The sequence below is a fragment of the Oenanthe melanoleuca genome, chromosome 3 (assembly GCF_029582105.1).
Source record: "Oenanthe melanoleuca isolate GR-GAL-2019-014 chromosome 3, OMel1.0, whole genome shotgun sequence".
In the NCBI taxonomy this organism is placed as follows: domain Eukaryota; kingdom Metazoa; phylum Chordata; class Aves; order Passeriformes; family Muscicapidae; genus Oenanthe; species Oenanthe melanoleuca.
In genome coordinates this window covers 59279794-59292926 of record NC_079336.1, presented here as the reverse complement: position 1 = coordinate 59292926, position 13133 = coordinate 59279794, and the positions used below count along the sequence as shown (strand labels likewise).

The window sequence follows — 13133 nt, the reverse complement described above, 5'->3', positions numbered from 1 at the left end:
ACTCAGAGAAGCAGGTGATTCACCAACCTTGCAAATCAAATAAGGTGAGATGCTGTGGTATCAGATAGCCACTTAGTCGTACAATAAACTTTTTTTCTAAGGACAAAGAATGCCTGCCAAGAAAAGGGCAGTGGTTCAAGCTGTGGTGTAAGCACTGAGGTTTCCGGGTGAGGGACATGGACAAGGCTCTGGGCAGCTCTTGTACATCCTGCTGGAAGAGGCCACAGCATAAAGCAGGTGCCTCACAAGCTCTTCAAGGGCCTTGTCCTTGCACAGGGCTACACCTCTGAAGAGATATGTCAGGGCTGAGCCTCAGGACATCCCTGTGCTGCTCTGTTGTTGTAGGGACCCTCACTGGAGGAGCACTGGCAGTGGGATGCAGGAAGAGCTGGGCCTGGGACAACACATGCAGCAGGACATGTTCAAACAGTGGGGTGTTCACTGTTTGGTCATCATCCAGTGTCCACCACTGAGTGAAGGAGACTGATTTACAGCCTACCCCACCACCTGGTGTTTGCACCTGCACTGCTTGCACCACGTGAATTGTGTCACTGTTGAAGGGTGCATGGCCATTTTCTTCTACAGGACTGGGGTATGTAAGACATTACTTCCTTTCAGACCAGGGTGAGTCAGGTTTTGCCCAGCAGGGAGACACAGAGAATCTGTTTTACCTATAGTATAAGAGGATTTTATGTGGGAAGGAAGGGGCTTTTGATGAGTTCAGTTTGGGCGAAGTTCTTGACATACTTCATGGGAAACAGGGAGTGAAGGCCTGGAGAAATTAGGTGGAAAACAACAGGAATATGGTGCAATATGACTCTGGCAGAAAGAAGATGGTATTAAGGGCTCAAGAGTCAAACTCTTAGAAATTTATGGGCCCCTGTGCTAGAGGCACACCTGCACTCTGGCACTCAACACAGCAATGGGTGCACAGACAGGTAGCTCCTTTATGTGGCTGCAGAAAGTCCTTGACAGCAGTCCTACAGCAGCAGACACCAGGCAAAGCTGGGGGGCCAAGTGATGGTGCCAAAATGCAGCCAGGCTGCTCACCCCCCATCACTGCTCTGGTTGTCCCCTTGTTTACCTGCTGCCTCGCTGCTGGCAGCCGAAGCTCTTGGCAGAAGGCAGCCCCTGATGGCTCCCCTCCCCTGCTGGTTGTCATTTTCTTGGCACTTGGGCTGGCTGTGTGTGTACAGGCATATGCACACACGCCCTCCCCGCAGATATGCACAGGGTGTGGTTGCAAAGCATCCGTAGGGTTTCTTCCTAGGCAAGGACATACTTCTATTAGCCTGTATTTACACAGGACTTGGAGAACAAACTAAAGGCCAACCCTGCATATGTTAAGAAACACCCTGAAACCAGGAGAAGAAACAAACAGTACTGGGAACTGTGTTTGAATAACTCACAAGAAGAAAACAGCTTGTGTAAGGTATGAAGTAGCTGCATGAGCAGACTGAGTGGACCTGTGCCATTGAGGAGCTTTGAAACAGGCAGCAATCCATACTGAAAGGAAAAAAAAAATGCTCAACAATATGCATGTGAAAATTTTTCACAATGAGGTGGAAACATCAGAAATAACAATAGTAGCATCTGTCAGAGAAGAGTTGCTACCTTCTTATAACATTTTTCTTTTTTTTTTTTTTTTTGCATCTGGTTCCATTTATGACTCATACTTCCCAAACAAGCCATATGTTGCTGCAGAAGGCCTTTAACTTTGCTTGATTCGTATTGAGCTGTATTCCTGGCTGTCAGCCAAGTAAATGTAATAAAACCACTTTTTCCATCAAAAAATAAAAATGAAATCCCATTTGCAGTGAGATTTAATTAGCAGCCAGTAAGTCATTTTGGTGTTGAAAGCATGCACACTCATGTTTTGTTACAGCCTGATTTGCACCTTCAAACTCCATAGTAGCATTTTATTTGTTATAATGCAAAAAGGTTTCCTCTTCCTCTGCCTCAGCCTTCATTCCAACTGCAAATCTTATAGCATTTGAGTGATGGCAATTTTTTGGAAAATGTGGCACCCTCTGAGTTCTTCTCTTCAGATGTCTCATTGAGCATCATCTATTTAGAGCACTGGGACATGTATTGGATCTGCAAGGCAAGGTTTTGGTAGCAGGAGGGGCTACAGGGCTGCCTTCTGTGAGAAGCTGCCAGAAGCTTCCCCTGTGTCCAGTGGAGCCAAATCCACCTGGCTCCAAGACAGATGTGCTGCTGGCCAAGATTGAACCCATCAGCAGCAGTGGTAGTGCCTCTGGGATAACAGACTGAAGAAGGGGGGAAAAACTGCCCAGCTGAAGCTGGAGAAGAGCAGAGTTAGAATATGTGAGAGGAACAGCCCTGCAGACCCCAAGGTAGGGGGAAGGAGGGGCAGGAGGTGCTCCAGGTGCCTGAGCTCAGATTCCCCAGCAGCCCCTGGTGCAGCCCTTGGTGAGGCAGCCGTGCCCCTGCAGCCCCTGGAGGTCCATGGGGGAGCAGAGATCCACCTGCAGCCCCTGGAGGTCCATGGGGGAGCAGAGATCCACCTGCAGCCCCTGGAGGACCTCACACCAGAGCAGGTGGATGCCTGAAGGTTGCTGTGACCCTTTGGGAGGCACACAGTGGAGCAGGCTCCTGGCAGGGCCCATGTGGACCCATGGAGAGAGGAGCCCAGTCTGGAGCAGGTCTGCTGGCTGGATTTGTGACCCCATGGAGCACGAGTACTGGAGCAGCCTGTTCCTGAGGAACTGCGCCTTGTGGAAGGGACCCACAGTGGAGCCAGGGAAGAGTGTGAGGAGAGCTCCCCAGGAAGAGTAAGGAGCAGCAGAGACAATGTGTGATGAACTGATCACAGCCTCCATTTCCCATTCCCCTGCACCACTGGGGGAGAGGGGGAAAATGGGCAGTAAATTAATCCTGCTGAGAAGGGAGGGGTGGGGAGAGGTGTTTTTAGGATCCGATTTTATTTCTCAGTATCTTACTCTGATTTTATTGGTAATAAACACAATTTCCCCAAGTTGAGTCTGTTTTGCCAACAACTGGTGAGTGATCTCTCCCTGTCCTTATCTCAACCCACAGCTTCCCATCATGGTTTCTGTCTGCTGCCCAGCTAAGGAGGGGAGTGACAGAGTGGCATTAGTGGGCACCTGGTGTCTAGCCAGGGTCAACCCACCTCAGACAGTGATAATCTGAGCACCCCGAGCACTAAGCTGAAAACAGTAATTTCTGCTGAAATAGACAGTCCATCATAAAGCTTGTGCATAAAATCAGGAGCTGGCATCCCATTAAAACATGTGGATGACTAAATTATTGTCACAGCTGATGTTTCTGGAGCAAACAGACTAAAGTAAGAGAAGGAAAGAGACTCTATCCTATCTATTTAAAAGAGTCAGAGCATTTCTTATTCACTGCTCTTTTTAATTTGACAAAATTCTCAGGTAGTGTGCATTTGACAACATATTTTTGGTTCCTGTCGCATGTTTCCCCAGGGAGGAGCAATGTTTGACACCATCAGCATTATTTTGAATACTTTAAATTAAAAAAGAAAACAGAAACCAAACCATTGGAGGGTTTAGCTTGTCCCCTTCCCTGGAAAATATAGACTGCAGGAGCCAGGAAACTTTGCAAGCTCCAGGATACAGAATTTCCAAGTGCGCTCTGGGAGCTCTGGGACGCTGACCAGCCAGAGCAGCCTCAAGCAGAGCACTGGTTGCCAAGGCCAGCATCTCTGGAGCCTCCACCAGCTCCCTGAGCTGCCCCACTCAGCTGAGCCCCCAGCCAGCACTGCCCCACAGTGGCTTTCATAGCAGTGGCCAAGGCAGCCACAGCTGCACAGCAGCAGCTGGAGAGCAAACCAAGCCAAAGTTTGGGCTGCCTAACACAGCGTTAGCTCTCACTTGGATTTCACATGGAAATCCAGCAGGTTAGCGCAAGACAGCGCTCTAGACAGTGGCTGATCCTTTGCTCCCGCAGTCTGGCAGGAATCCAGCTCCGCAGAGAGCAGCAAAAATATTTCACAGGATCCTGCAGAGCAGGGCCAACACTACAGAGGCATTATCCCCCCCAGCTTCTTCCTACTGCCTGTGTTAATTGATGGACCAGGCAGCAGGACTCGGTTTATAACATCTCCCCGTTCCCTTCATCCCCACCCTGACAGATCAGCTGGATCTGAATCCCTTTTGCTCACTGTAGGGCCAGAGGAAATGCAGATGGAAAAAACTATTAGACTATTTAGCTCGTCTTCTGCCAAAGACTGCTCCCTGCAGTACTCCATCCCTGTGCCTTTCTGATTTATCTCTTTTTTTTCCCTCAGAGTTAAAAGACCCCCTCTCTTCTGTATGTCCAAGGAAAATTTCTAAAATATTAAAAATCAGTCCAAGATGTCTCACTGTGCCAGCCCCATGTGTTAAAATGTCATCAAGAAATATGAAATGTTGAGGAAAAACTTTGTCACAAAACTGGTCCACTTTATCATTTGCATTTTTCCTGGCAGTAAAAAGGAACAGGGTATTTCAGCCATGAATATTGGCTCATTGTTTCATTCATTTGGTTTTTTCCTCCTTTTTTTCTGGCTAAATAAAGATGTTGCAGGGGAAAGAAGGATTGTGGAAAATAACAAATGGAGGTGAAGTGCCAGACATTATTAAGTTAGTCATTAAGTTTTTAAGGGCCAGATTTTTACATGTGGCCAGAAAACAGCAGTTTCTGCTGACAACAAATGCTCAGCACTTCTGAAAACTATGACCACTTCATCTTAGTGCCTCAGTCAAAGTCCAGCTCTTCAGAAAACCTGGCTTTTCTAAGAGTCACTCTTTCAAAGTAACCCTTGAGAGATTTTAAGTGTATGCCTGTTTAGGAAGAATAAGCACACAGGTTTTTCCCAAACCTTCCTTTGCCTTGCAGACTACTGCTAATGGGCTAATGTGCCCAGAGGATTCAGGGTGTTTATACCAGAAAAGAGGACAGGCACCACCTCCTCCCATGGTCCCCCATGGCCCTGGCAGAGCACAGCTGAACCAGGCAAAGACCCTTGCATCTCTAGGAACAGATGGCAACAAAAGAGGTTGAAACGGCAAAATGCCAAGTACTCTGACATTCCTCTGCAACTTTAGCAGCAAGATTTCTCATCACCTCATGGAAACAAGCCTTTAGAGACTACACCTCCTGCTGTTAAAATGAATGTGGAAACTCCACTGGTTTCTATGGCAGGGTGTCAGCTTCTTCCTATATTCTGGCAGGAGATGGGGGAAAAGAAATGCTGTTCTTCAGTGCAGAGCTGCATCTGCCTCCACTGGCTTTCTGCAGCTCACTGGGTGCTCAGGGGGCTGTGTGCTGCCATGCATATTCATCCCGGCTGCTTCGCTTTGCAGCACTCCTGTCACTTCAGAGATGTCACTCATCAGGAAGGTATCCAAACAGGCAGTTTATATAGTAATATTGTTTGGCTTTTCATGTATTAAGCCTCCTGCTGACCAAGCTCCCCTCGACATGTCAGCTTCAGAATGAATATTCATACAATGCAGAAAAGGAAGGAAGCTCACTAGAGCAGAAAAATTTTCTGGTTTTCAGAAAGCTGTTGTTTTCTTCTGCCACTGCTCCCACCAGCCTGCAGTCCAGCCTGAAAAGCAGATCTCTAGGCTATTTGTATGCTTGGACAGACCTTGGAGGTGTTAGGTTCCCAGAGTCCCTTGGCTGCCCTGCAACAGAGGTGCACTGGTGCCTGATGTGCTTCAGGTGAGAAGCTTGCCTGTAGGACATGATTTTGCAACATGTACAGCAATGCACAGTGTAACAGAAGACCATCCATATTTCCTAAAGCTCAGGGGAAATGGTCCCAAGGCACCCTGTGCAGACTTGCCAGCATGGAGAGATAACAGTCCTTAAGGCCAGTTTGTCCTTTACGGGGATTCTTGTGGATCACGGTCTTTACTGCCAAGGATGAGTTTTGTTCAATTCTGCCTCCACTTAAGATTATCTTGTATGAAAAGATAGAGACATTTCCTTTACTTCTACTGTATGCCTACTAAAGCTCTGCACATATATACAGGCCACCTCTATATTCACAAATTGAAGAAACTCTTAGAAAGAGTTTTTGTCACCAAGCACAACCACTTGGAAAAGACTTACGTACACACAACAAATCAGCTTATTATATCTCCTGTAGGCATCATCACAGGGGCAAAAGCCAAACAATTCGCAATGAGAACTTGTCTCCCACGTTCCTGGTGCTATCAGTGGTTCTGAAGCCTGTTAAAAGCAGGCATATTAAAGATAGCTGCAAACACACGTGACAGATGTAGTGTATGTAAAGACTCCAAGAATAACTGCAGAACAAGTCAAGCCAGCATTTTCATCTTAAATTGACCTTACAGTAAGCATATGTTCAGGGTCTGTGCTCAGTGTGTGTAATCTGTGTTTGAGAAAAGGGTACAGGAATATTGTCACTGTAATAAACTCAATTAGTACACAGACTGCTGATTTTTTCATGTAGACATTTTAACTGGAAAAAAAAATCAAAAAACAACAAAACACCAAAATAGTGACTAGACTAAAATATATGATGTGCTGTGCAGGTTTTGCATTGAATATCCTGGATTTACTTTAAGGACATTCTTTAGAGGATATTGATTGAGATTTTCGGGGGGGGGCTAAATGACTTAAAAGGATAACTCCTATCGACTCGGTCCACTGGACAATGAAATAAATCAATAAGACTTGTTGTCCCTGAGCTATTTAGGGGAAAAACCCAATAAAGGATTCAGGCACTCTAACACCTAACTTTTGGCATTTGTTCCTCACTTTGAAGCCCAGAATTTTAAGTTTTGGCCTGCCTCTACTGGACATAAGAGAGTCAGCCACCTCAGACAGGAGCTGGATGCTAAGTAGAAAGCATGTTTGGAAACTCTGCTCTCCAAGCTCTCTAGAAGAATTCAGGCAGAGAGCTGCTTGAACTCAGTCCTTGTCCTTCTAAGTCTCTGTCACACCACTTTACTCACCAGCTTTCCAGGCAGCTCTCTTCCTACTAAACAGGGCACATCCAACAGCTCTTCCTCTTGGGGACAATAGCCTACAGTAATGACGATCCAATGAATCTAGAATATTTTGTTTCAGAGGAAGAGAACTTCAGGAGGAAAGAAAAAACTTTTTGTGGGACATTTTAGGGCATTCTCCTGAGAGACTGGAGATGTTATCTAGCCAGTTTCAGCACAGATTTGGGATGTTTTGGGGGGTTTTTTTTGATAACTATATACGGGGTCCAAATTATTAAACTAATCTGTAAAAGGCGATGACAGCATTGCCAAAGGTGTAATTCAAGAGGGAAGCATATTTCATCCTATGTCAGGTGTTTTCAAAGACCCACTCAGTAGGGCAGGTTTCTTGGAGGATCTAGGGCAAGAAATAGAAATACAAACTTTCTGGTGTCCAGGCCAATGTGGGAGGGGAAGAGGCATGAAGCAGTTCCAAGAATAGAAGTCCACCTCAATGCCCAAAAGCAGGAAAGAACTTCAAACAAGGCAGGGAGCCTTGCAAATTGAGGCGCCTCTAGGGTTAAATGGGAGTTAACTGCAGCATTATTGAACTGAAATTTTTGTACTTAAGTCCCTTGACTCCATTTGGGTCTGTTATAGTTAATGATGCTCTTTATTGGTGCTAATTATTATCCACTGCTGCCAGTATGTCCTGCAGTGGGGAAGTCCACATAGAAGTATTTAACATGCAATGGAGTTACTACCCTGAGTCATAATCCAAGGCTTCGTGAGAGGACTGTGCAGGCAATTATGTGAGACTGATACACCCTCTGTCTTGCTGACGTGAGTAAGTCCTGAAGTGACTCTGGTGACAGTATTCTGAGAGAAGAAAATGAAGAGAGCTTGCCAGAGCATCTGTATTTCCCTTGTGCTTTACAGAAAAGACATATGGATCTTCACAGAAAATTATAACCTCCTTGAACAATATAATAGGTAATTATATTCCTGACATAGAATTTTTTTAGCACATTGCATATAAGGAGCCTTGTTCGGTTCTGCAGTTTATTCTAGAGTGCCCTGTTAAATCTCTTCTTTTCACCCCTTTTAACAGAACCTTTACATCAGAGAGCTCAGGGTTACACTTTCTGGCCCGAAGAGACCTCTGTGCATCCACTGCACTGAATATTGTGGAGGAACCCCCTCCCTGTCCCCTTCAGAGGGGCTGCCTCACCCAGGCAGCTCCAGTCCTGCCTGGAGCTCGACATTCCCAGCATGGCAGGGAGCCATGCAGCTGCACTCTCCCAGCACGGAGGCTGAAGCTGCAGGCTCATCACAGCAGGGCACAAACAGCCCCACACCATCATCTCTGCAGGCAGCTTGGAAGGGGCTGCACTGGGAAGTGCAGGCAGAGCGCTCATGGAATTATTTGCCCCCCAGTCCCAGTTGCTGTGCTTGCTATGTCGATTCTGAAAATTGCTTGTGCCTGGGAAAATTTTGTCAGACATGTTTGCCATTTCTCCTCCACACCCTTTCCAAAGCATTAAAAGTCATCATTGATGTCTCATGCCTTGTATGAGGATATGGTTTTTTTCAAAGCACTGTATACACATTAGCTCATTAAGGAAATACAATTAAGATTGTAAGTGCCTGAAACCTCTTCAGCATTGCTCCATTGTAACCCAAAAATATCACATGTAATTTCAGTGATACTTGCTCACTGATTATTAAAAAAAAAAAATGCCCCAAGGCTGAGAAGGTGGATGGCAAATTGCAGCTGCAAATTAATTAAAATAATCAAACAAGTCAGAGGTAACTCCCACAGTAAGAGGATTGCTTACAAAGGCAAAGTTAATAGAGCATTTACCATCAGGGGTTGCCTGGTTCCCTTTTAATAAAATATCTATGATTACCTGATTAGCTGATCATTGTGCAGAGCATTTTGTTCTCAATACAGCCATGAAGCCCAGGAGGAGAGAGGCTTTTATCAGATGGAGCTTGTTTATTTAAAATGTATAATTGAGTTCTCCTCTTTTTTATAGAAGCATGATCCAACAGGCTGCTCATCTCCAACTACATATACTGTTTTTTCTCTCTCCAGCCTGAGACGAGCCAGTTTTCTGGCACACACTTATCTTGGCAAGGTTACCACAATGATCTGGAATAAAGGCAGAGCATTGCAATGGGTATGAGAAGCTAAGCTTTAATGTTAGAAGTGGTCACCATCCATTATGTTATTACACTAATCATGGGCCATCATTCTAGAATTACGACATGCCACCTGTGGCTCTGCCCCCACATGGTATTACTGGAGAAATAAACTGGTTCTGTTTGGTAATATGTGAGAAAGCCAATATATGGTCCACGTTTTTCACTACCACTCACATTTTTAAGGGTGCTTCTTGTGCAGAATGCTGGAACACCAATAAACTTGGAAAATTCAAAGAACACATGAAAACTAGACACCTCATGCATGTAACTGTATATTTATTTCTTTTTAAAGAACACTCCTTAGATGTATTTTCAATATACAAACTTGTTTTCACAGATTTATAATCCACTAAATAGCACAAAATATAATCCAGGTCGTTGGTTTCTCTCATCTGTGCGTATGCATGCGTGTGTTTGAGTGTGTGTGTGCGTGCGTGCGTGCACGCATGCTGCTGGTGGTAGTGGTAACCCACCACAGGTCTTCAAACACAAGCCCGGGCTCCTCCTCTCTTCCCTCTGGAGCAAACCTTGCCCAGGTGGAGACCCTGCACTGGAAGGCTGTGACTTTCTTGCCCATGAAACCCATTTCAGAAGAGGCCGGGGTGGCGGTGCTCTCTGCATCCACAGGACAGGATGGAACAGGACAGAACAGGAGCCTCCCCCAAAGCTGGCACGGGTATTGCAGTAGGGAGGGGCCAGCTGTGGAGTTCAAGTGCAAGGAAACACCTTTTCCTCCTCTCCAAACCCCTCTCTGACACTCCAGGGCACTTCCTCATGACAGCTATGCCCCTCGGTCAGCCCTCAGCAGCAGGGGACTGCCGGGCTCGGCAGTGTCCAGCCAGCAGGCCAGCTCCTCGCCCAGCCCCATGCGGCCGTAGGGGCCTCGCCACCCTGCTGCTGGAGGCCAGGGAGTGGCCAGGACACTGCTGGACTCTGCCCTCTGGCAGCCAGCAGTGCCCCAGTCCCGCTCCTGGAAGCACCAGCACAGCAAACCCTGCCGCTCCCGGTGAGCTACACAGATGGCACCAGTGATGCACATATCTACATGGGGTGGAATGTTTTCCCATAGCTTTTAAGGAGTATATAGATCAACATGTTCACATAAGACCAAATACTTTTAATATATTTATAACTGTTTTATAAAGCTTTGAAAAAACTCACAATAGCACATTGTTTTACTTTAATGCTTTACGGTACTATCAGTTTAAAATCACAATCAGCACTTAAGTTATAGTCAATCCAGCAAACAAGAGACAAAAAAAATTACAAGAGTTAAGAACTGACTGATACATCTTTTATCTTTTTTTTTTTTAACTAATGCATAAGTGCAGAATAAGATAAGATACTCTAGTTTAAATATCTTGTTTTACAATATACATTTTGTTCTAATTACGCAACAGTAAATCCCATGCTTCACATAGAAAAGCAATCCACAACATTAAGAAAAAAATTTACAATTTATGAAACAAAGTAAATAAATATTAGTATTACAGAATCAGAGCTGTACATAAAAGCTGTTCAGTTTTAATCATATAAAAATATGTTTTAGTGCAACCTCACATATATTGATGCTGTTCTGTTTTACATCATTTAGATCCAAGTGTCCAAAAAAGGAAAGAAATTACATTTATTACAAAGCAGATACACAAATTCTAAAATATGTACAAATTACTGCTAAAAAAATGCTTATAAGAATATAAGCAAAGTAAAGAAAAGGCACAAACATCTGTACAATTTAAAAGTACCAGACCCAATAAGAATTTCAAATTTAGTTTTGGTCAGGCTCATGATGACTTGTTACTTTATCTAATTCTTTTGATATAACAAAAGTATATATAATAGCAAACTACTGTAACTTAGAACAGGCATGCTGTAAAGTTGAATACTTTTTCTATCTCTAGAAAAAAAAAAAAAAAAGTGGGGTAAATGTATGGGTGAAAGTCTCCATGCATCTCAGATCAATGCGGCTTGCTCTTCTCAGATGACGGATCTTTCCTTTCCTGTGTGCTTGATGGGGGGTCGCTCCTGCTGTGAAAGCCCAGCTGCTGGACATCCACAAAGCTCTTGCTGTAAAAGGTGGGATGGGCTAGCGCAGTCTGTGATGTACCAAAACTGTCCTGTTCACCACCGTGCAAGTCAGGATGGGTGGCTGAGGCACAGGGCTGGCCCGGCTCAGATCCACTAAAGTGTTTAATGCTAAAATGTGCACTTTCTAAGGGTTTCTGGTGAGGCTCAGAAGGCCTCTGCAGCTGCTCCGCCCCGTGCAGAACGGCTTCTTCTGTGGCGATGCGCAGGGAGGCTATGGCTTTCGTGCAAGTCTGTATGTTCTCCTCCTGCTCCCTCTCGGTGGCCACCGCGCTGTCCTCGGACGCGCTGTGCGCCAGCAGCAGCAGCGGCGAGGGGGGGGCGCTGGGGGCAGCGGCGGGGTGCGAGCTGTGCGGGGAGGCGCGCAAATCGCGCTGCCCGGGAACGCTGCTCGGCTCCTTCGGCAGGGCTTCCGCTGCGCCTCGCCGCTTCTCCTCGGAGGCCTCCCTCTGCAGGGCCAGGGCGGACGGAGAATGTAAACCTGAAAGGGCCACGGGGACCGAATGGACCATCTGGATGCCCCCGATGGGCATCATGGGGATGGGTGCTCGGATCTGCTGCTGGGAGTGTAGTGGGAGATGGCTGAAGACGTAGTCGCTCGGACCTTCGGGGAACAGGCTAGGCCTGCGGTGCTCCAGGCCTCCTTTTTCTCCGTAGATGTTGAAGTAAGGTGCCTGAGACAACCCCCTCCTCTGTAATCAGAAGGAAAACAAAAAGAGATGTCAGCACTGCTACCAGCGGAATTCTTGTCTGCCTGCCAAACCACCTATCTGCTTTCCTGTCTAGCACAGCCTCCCATTCACGAAGCACCTTTCATCCAGATGGATCCCAAAGCATTTGGAAAACTCCACTAATTGCACATCCAAACAACAGAGGAGGTTTTGCTTAGCTCAGCCCTAGAGGGCTCATACCTCTGAGGAGAAAGGCAGTGGCTAGTTAAGAGAGTTCAGCAACACAATTCAGCAATTTAGGTCAGGAAGTGGAGGATATTATATTCAACTGAAACTTTGAACAGAATTTGGGGTAGATACATTTTCATTCCCTGGGAGAAATTTGGCAAGGAGATCCATCTTACCCTCTCTTTTGGAAAACTATGCTGATATTTAAACTTTTTTGCAGAGAGGTACACGCCTGAACATCCCCTGCTCACCACCACTGCTTGGCATAACAGTGAGTATCTGACAACATGTATTTACTGCCCTCTGAAAAATCTGCTCTTGAGCCTCACAGAAGGCACTTGCTCCCTGGGAGCTTTACCCAATCCTTGGTGAAAGCAGATGGATATTTCCATGCAAGTTCAAGTGTCTCTCTCAGTGCAATGAAGACACAAATTTTTCTAGTCATTGAGACAATGGAGCACCCCTCTGGCTTATCTGCAGTGTAAACCATAAATAATAACAAAAGCACAGGCATCAGCTGTGAGGAAAAAGTGATGATTCTGTCCCAGGGAGCCTCACCCACTCATAATGGGATTGAGAAGAATGGGGGATTTTGTGATGGCTAATAAAAGCCAATCTCACAATATTGACATTTTCACTGCCTTCCCATTAGTTCCTGCCTTGGAAAAATAAATAGCTCCATCTCCACTCAGTATTAAATATGCCCTGGGCTTTTGGGTTCCTTTTCTTTCATTCTTAAGTTTTAAAATTCGTTTGCTATCTGATGATTAAGTATCATTTATTGCTGACCAGCGGAGTAACGATGACAGAAGTGCAGGATGACATTTTCATAATTATATGTGGGATTTGGCCACACAACTCTCAGGGACTCTCATATGAAATTAAATGAATGAAAACGCTCATCTCTGCTCTGTAAAATGACCAAACATGGATCAATTGCCCCAGAGCTGTAATGCTACCACAGCCTTGGCGTGGCAGCCCGAGGACTGTG

At 45.7% G+C, this 13133-nt stretch overlaps 1 protein-coding gene across 2 annotated transcripts in view; it reads right to left on the bottom strand.

The window, feature by feature from the left end:
• Positions 1 to 10254: 10254 nt before the first annotated feature.
• Positions 10255 to 13133, bottom strand: part of HIVEP2 (HIVEP zinc finger 2) — a 132722-nt gene continuing 129843 nt past the window's right edge. For both annotated transcript variants that reach the window (XM_056486291.1, XM_056486292.1), the window contains one exon: positions 10255 to 11935. In XM_056486291.1, the coding sequence (XP_056342266.1) occupies positions 11117 to 11935 (819 nt within the window). In that variant the 3' untranslated portion in view covers positions 10255 to 11116. The remainder of the gene's footprint in view (positions 11936 to 13133) is intronic.